The sequence below is a fragment of the Elephas maximus genome, chromosome 10 (assembly GCF_024166365.1).
Source record: "Elephas maximus indicus isolate mEleMax1 chromosome 10, mEleMax1 primary haplotype, whole genome shotgun sequence".
Lineage (NCBI taxonomy): Eukaryota > Metazoa > Chordata > Mammalia > Proboscidea > Elephantidae > Elephas > Elephas maximus.
Genome location: NC_064828.1, coordinates 26,397,357 through 26,404,828, shown reverse-complemented (window position 1 = coordinate 26,404,828; position 7,472 = coordinate 26,397,357). Strand labels below are relative to the sequence as shown.

Genomic DNA, 7,472 nt, shown 5'->3' with positions numbered 1-7,472 from the left:
AGTTACTCAATATATAATATTGATTATGTCTGTGCTCAGTAGAATTTAGAGAGAAATGCCTATTTCTTATGCCAATAATGTCATTGCTACCATTCATGAATTCATTCTCCTGGGTTTCCTGTGTAGTCAAGAGATAGAAATTCTCCTTTTTATTGTGTTCTCCATCATCTACATCTTGACCTTGCTGGGCACTGGGGCTATTATCTGTGTTGTGTGGTGGGACCAGAAAGTCCATACTCCCCATGTATATTTTATTGGCCAACTTCTGTTTCCTGGAGATCTGCTACATCAGTTCCAATGTGCCCAACATGTTGCTTAACTTCCTCTCCAAGACCAAAACCATCTCCTATAATGGCTGTATCCTCCAGTTCTACATCTTCCTCTCTCTTTGTGCCACAGAGCTATTCTTCCTGAGCCTCATGGCATTTGATAGGTATGTTGCCATCTGCTGTCCACTACACTATCTCATCATAATGACCAAGAAAGTCTATGGGAGCCTTGTTGCTGCCTGCCGGGTGGGTGGCTTCCTCTGGTTACTGACGCCTGCCACTCTTATCTCCCAAGTTCCATTTTGTAGTTCAAATATGATTGATCACTACCTGTGTGATCTGGGGGCAACGTTGGCCATCTCATGTGTTCCTGTTCCCAAAACAACTTTGACTTGTAGCATTTTCAGTGCTGTGATCCTGTTCATCACTTTGTTCTTCATCCTTGTGTCCTACACTCTGGTCCTTCGAACTGTGCTTCAGCTTCCCAAAGGTTCAAGTAGGAAGAAGGCCTTTTCCACTTGTGCTTCCTACCGGATTGTGGTGTCCCTATTTTATGTGATGTATGTAACCCCAGGGGTAGCCAACCAGCCTGGGATGCAGAAGTTCGTGACCATGTTCTATTCAATTGCTACTCCACTTTTAAACCCTCTGATCTACAGCCTCCAGAATAAAGAGATGAAACTTGCCCTGAGGAAAGTTCTATGTAAAGTTTAAAAACTATTGCCTAATGGGAGAGACCTTGGTGAAATAAAACTCTTTTTGAGTCTTGTTGTGAAGAAATCAGGAGAATTATGATTAAAAGTAAGAAAACGTACTAGATTTAGAATATGTATTTTCATAGGAGGATTCTTAAACAGGATGTTAGCATAGATTTGACTCCTATGTCAAATCAGAATGTTACCTGCTGAAAATTTATTGAAGTACACATTTATATTTTATTGGTTTGAGTATGCTAATATTTTTAATAAAAAGGAGCAATTAAAATTTCATTCAGATAGTATTCTTAATGCATCTTGTAAATAGGCATCATTGAGAGTTTGGTGAGACCTATACCATCTTCCCATGCACATGCTGCTATATTCATAGTATTTTACTTACCATTTCAGAGAGTTCACAAACTCCTTAAAGTCATGGGCCCTTTAGGGAGTTGAAAATTGTTTATCAAAAAATTCTATATATTAAAGAATTAAATGTGAAAAGCACAAAGGAGAACTTTGAATGGAAGAACTTTTGCAATTTAAAGGTGATGTTAGTAATCACCAAGGAAAAGGTCAATATACACATCAACTTGTAATGAAATATTTTTCTATGTAATAAAAAATTTATTCTGCCAGCTGTGAAAGTATACACTGTCAATATGACTTACAAAGGGTGGATGTCTATTCTATTTGTTAGGTTTTCTTTCATCTGAGAATAAAGAAAATCCCAGTGGACAAATAGGGTTTGTTTCAAGCAACAAGGTACCAAGTGCCAGGTGGTCTAACTCTGGTACTGTGATTCAGTGATGCCATTGAGACACCATGCTTTGTCTACTTTGGTGCTCTGCCATCTTCATTAATAGCTGTTGCATCTCCAAGCATCATACATGCAGGAAGAAAGAAACAGAAGATATATCACCAAAAGTCTTCTGTGTGCACTTCACTGACTTGAACTGCATCACCTCTTCATCCCCAACTATGAGAGAGCCTGGGAAGGTGAATTTTAGTTTCCCAGTTTCCTTCATAGAGAAGTGAGAAAGGAATTAGAGTGGGCATTGAAGAATCCAACTTAAAATATCAGCCATACTATTAAGAACTTACTTTAATCAATTAAAAAAAATGTAATTTTTCTACATGTAAATTAGCAGAAGGCTTGTGTGGTCCATTGACGAAAGTAGAACTCTACCTTGTTAAGTGTTAAAAATATCCTTACTAACAATCAAAAAATTGGAATTTAAAACTTGAATGAAACTTTTTTTTCTGTCAAATGATTAAAAAATACCCCACCCCTGCATGTACACACACACACACAAACACACACTCACACTCACAGACACTCACCACATATCATGCTGCTGAGAGAATAAATTGCAACGATCATTTTGATTGCAATGGTATTATATATCAAAAAAAGTTCCTATGTTTTATCCTTCAATGTAATAATTTACTTCAAAAAATTTGTCCATAGGAAATACTATAAAATAGAGATTTACAGAAAAATCTGATAATTAGTGAATTATCCATTTTTCATGTATGTGGTTAATGACAAGTACTAGAAAAGGATAAAGAAGTTAGGTGTCCAAGAAAGGCAAAAAATGCCTCTTTCTAAATCAAAGAGTTTCTCAGTCAATAAAAAGAAGGTATACAGCTTCATAAACTCCTATCGTGTGCCAAGCAGTATACTCTGTATTGATGATTCATAGATAGGAATAAGATACAGTCTTTGCTAACTCCAGACACCTGAAAAATTAACCGAATTGCCCACTCTTCAGGTCTGACAGTCAGGTCTGCCCTCCCCCTGAAGTGCAGAAACACTCCTGAGCTGAGACTAGATCCTGCCTTGTGGGAAAAGCTTTCTGCACTGTGAGCAACAGTTTCCATGTGACTGAGCTCAAGGAGGAGGAGAGATCATCCTCTGCTTCTATCCTAAGGGGATATAAAGGGTAAGGCAGAGATGTCCAATAGAAATATAAGGTGAGCTACAAATGCAAATTATGTATATAATTTAAAATTTTCTAGTAACCACATAAAAAGAAAAAAAAATAAAATTAACTTTAACATTCTATTTTATAAGCCCAATATTTCAGAAATATTATTTCAACATATAATCAAAAAAAAAAAAAAAAACTTAATGAAGTTGTTTCCTGTTCTTTTTTTTATACTAAGTCCTTGAAATCTGGTGTGAATTTTATCCTTACAATACACTCTATTGGACTAGCCATACTCTGAGTGTCCAGTAGTCACATGTAGCTGGTCATTACCATATTGCACAATGCAGGTCTAAGGCGGTCTATGTTTTCCTTTGAAATGGGAGTGGGTGGGATATGGGAGCGGGGTGAATTAGGCCTAGTAGACTGGGAGCATTCATAAGTAACCTTAGGTAAATGACTTAATGCATTTTTTAATTCTCTTTCCTTTCCCCTCTATTTTCTTCCTCCAAAGGGAGATTAAACTTCAAAATATGACTTTTAGAAAGGAGGGAGGGATAAAAACATGAAAACAGAAAAAAAGGCAAGAGGAGTCACTTTCTACTTCCAGTGGAGTCACATCAGGGCCAACTTTGGCAAAAGGGAGCAATGGAAATAGTGCTGATGCTCTCCATAGCCAACTGTGGCAGCGATGCTGTGAGGGTTGAGGGGGAGGGAGAGCAAGGGTGTTTGCTCTGGGCCCAGCAAAGCTCTGTGACTCCCTCTTCAGTCTTGCTGATGGTGGTGCATAGACCCATGGAACTCTGGGGCCCGCAAAGGGTTCTTAAACTCCTATCATTTGCCAAGCAGTATACTCAGTACTGATGATTCACAGATGGGAATAAGATATGACCCTTATTCTCAAGGAATTCTTGGCTTATGGAGGGACAGACATGCTAACAATTGCAATTTTAAAAAGTGTTAAGAGAGAGAAAGGCCTAGGTGTTGTAGGAGCACTGAGGAGTGTTGGACTAAGAGCATAAATTGAACATGTTGTGGGTGGGAAATGTCAGAGAAGGATTCACAGAGAAGCTGAAACTTCAGCTGAGTCTTGAATGATGAGTTGAAGTTTTCTACATAGAAAGCAGGAAGGTGGTGAAGGATAAAGCAACAGGAGAAGGAGTACCATACAGAACTGTTCTAATGTAGGGTGAGTTTGGGGTTCCTGAAAAGAAATGAGTTTAGAAAAAGCAGGAAGGGTCTAGATAGGCAAAAGAGGTTGAACTTGGTCCTATAGGTGAGAAAGAAGTATTTAAGGACTGAATGCAAAGAAGTGACAGGATCAGATCAGAATTTTTGAAAACTCAACATCTTTATGTTGAGATTCTGTGTTGTTTAATGCCACAATTTAGCTTCTTCTCCTTTTGTCAAAGGTGTTGTAAGTAATACAATTTGCTTTAAGAAGAAGACAATTTCAAATTAATTGTATTGTCAGAATCCTCTGAGAATTTCACAACTCCCCTTGAAAATACTGCTGTCATCTCAGAGTCTCAAAAAGTCAAGACAGAAAATGTCTACCTTAAATTAATATTGTCAGAATTTAAATTTGATTAATGGCTTGGTATTTCCATTGGGTGGACATTCGATTAAAACTGTGTTTTAATTCTAATTGTACATGCCCAAAATGAAACTCTTGGCCTTTTACATACCAGAGAACCCAAGCAGTGGAATATCCCTGGGGCCTCCATGACTATTTGGCATCTGAGCATAATTTGAAAGTCTGTGTTTGCAGTGTATTTCTGTGGAGGCTTTTTTGTCTTTGTGTATAGAATGTGTGACAAAATCTATGTTAAGAGTCAAATAACTCTTAGGAGCCAGAGAAAATTACTGATCATGTAGTTAAGAGGTCAAACACATGCAAGAATATAGAGTCCATCTTGAGCAATTTGAATACAAAAATTCTCTATGAAATGTGTGATTTATGAGGTGTAAGGAGAGTTCTAAGCATAGTAGCCTGGTTTTATAACGTATCTAGAGAGTCTGAAGGATAGTATATCCATCATCTGTTCTCAAATAGAAACAGAGAGAGGCTATCCACAAAGAAAATTAACAAATCTACCCATCAAAATAAAAAAAGAAGAAAAACATAAAGACTCAGCATACACAAAATTAACAGTAATGAAAAAGATGAAAACAAAATACATAAAGAAAAATGACTCAGCACAGAAAATTAAGTGGAACAAAGAAACTCAACACCACACACACACAAAAAATCCAAATGACAGTACTAAACTCATACCTACCAATAATCACACTGAATATAAACAGACCAAATGCACCAATAAAGAGACAGAGAGTGGTAGAATGGATAAAAAACATGATTCACCTACATGGTACCTACAAGAGACACATCTTAGACTCAAAAACACAAAAGAACAAAAATTCAAATGATGGAAAAAAATACATCAAGCAAACAACAATCAAACAAGAGCAAGCAAGAGTAGGGGGGCAATATTAATCTCTGACAAAACAGAAATTTTGTAGCAAAATCCACTACAAAGGGTAAGGAAGGACACTATATAATGATTAAAGGGTCAATATACCAGGAGGAAATAACCATAATAGACCCACACTCACCCAATGACAGGGCTCTAAGTTACATAAAATGAACTCTAAGAGTCTTGAAAAGAGAAACAGACAGCTCCACAATAATTGCAGGAGATTTCAACAAACCACTTTGGTGAAGAACAGAACATTTAGAAAGAAACTCAGCAAAGACATGGAAGATCTAAATACCACAATCAACTTGATCTCATAGACATATACAGAACACTCCACCAAACAGCAGCCAAGTATATGTTCTTTTCGAATACACATGGAATATTCTCTAGAATAGACCACATATTAGGCCGTGAAGCAAGCCTTAACAGAATCCAAAACACTGAAATATTACAAAGCATATTTTCTGATCATAAAGCTGTAAAAGAAGAAATCAATAACAGAAACAGCAAGGTAAAAAAATCAAATACATGGTAACGGAACAACACCTTACTCAAAAATTACTGGGTTGTAGAAAAAATCGAGGATGAAATAAAGAAATTCATAGAATCAAATGAGTATGAAAACACACCTTTCCAGAACCTTTGGGAAACAGCAAAAGCAGTGCTCAGTGGTCAATTTATAGCAATAAATGCACACATCCAAAAAAGAAGTATTGACCAAAATTGAAACATTAACCCTACAACTGGAACAAATAGAAAGAGAGCAGTAAAAGAAGCCCTTCGGCACCAGAAGAAAGCAAATGATAAAAACTAAAGCAGAATTGAATGAAATAGACAATAGAAAAACAATTGAAAAAGTCAACGAGACCAAAAGCTTTCCTTGAAAAGATCAACAAAATCGATAAACAACTGGCCAAACTGACAAAAGAAAAACAGGAGAGAAAGCAAATAACCTGAATAAGGAATGAGGTGGGTAATATCACAACAGACCCAACTGAAATACAAAGGACCACAACATCCCCAGACTCTTCGATAGCCCGACGTTGGAATCATTCTTGAAACCAACTCTACAGACACAGATTGGCCTGGACAATAAGATAATGATGCTGGTGAGGAGTGAACTTTGTGGCTCAAGTAGACACATGACACTACGTGGGTGACTCCTGTTTGGTAGTAAGATGAGAAGGTAGGGGGTACAGGAGCTGGTTGAATGGACATGATGAATACAGGGTAGAGAGGAGGAATGTGCTGTCCCATTAAGGGGAGAGCAGTTGAGAGTGCATGGCAGAGTGTGGATGGCTTTTTGTATGAGAGACTGACTTGATTTGTAAGCTTTCATGTAAAGCACAATGAACAATTTTTTTTAAAAAAGGACCACAATAGACTACTATGAAATATTGTACTCCAACAAATTTGAAAACCTACAGGAAATGGACAAACTTCTAGAAACACACTAGCTACCTAAATGAACACAAACCAAGGTAGAAATACTAAATGAACCCGTAGCAAGAGATTGAAGAGGTAATTGAAAAAACTCCACTACCTGCCCCCTCTCCCCCCGCCAAAAAAAAAAAAAAGCTCTGGCCTTGAGGGCTTCACTGGAGAATTCTAACAAACTTTCAGAGAAGAGTTAACACCACTACTACTAAAGGTATTTCAGTGCATAGAAAAGGAAGGAAGGAATACTCCTGAATTCATTCTATGAAGCCAGCATAACACTGATACTAAAGCCAGGTTAAAGACACCACAAAAAAAGAAAATTACAGACCAATATCCCTCATGAACATAGAGGCAAAAATCCTCAACAAAATTCTAGCCAATAGAATTCAACAACATATCACAAAAATAATTTATCATGACTGAGCAGGATTGATACCAGATATGCAGGGATGATTCAACATTAGAAAAATGATCAATGCAATCCATCACATAAATAAGACAAAAGATAAGAGTCACATGATCTTATTAATCAATGCAAAAAAGGCATTTGACAAAGTCCAACAACAATTCCTGATAAAAACACTCAGCAAAATAGAAATAGAAGGAAAATTCTTTGACATAATAAAGGACGTTTATTCAAAGCCAACAGCCAACATC

At 37.0% G+C, this 7,472-nt stretch overlaps 1 protein-coding gene across 1 annotated transcript; it reads left to right on the top strand.

Annotated features, from left to right (window-relative positions):
* The first annotated feature begins 242 nt into the window (after nucleotides 1-242).
* On the top strand, nucleotides 243-983 carry LOC126084494 (olfactory receptor 11H6-like). Its single transcript, XM_049899106.1, has one exon. It carries the CDS (start codon nucleotides 243-245, stop codon nucleotides 981-983), a length of 741 nt encoding a protein of 246 aa, XP_049755063.1.
* Nucleotides 984-7,472: the final 6,489 nt, after the last annotated feature.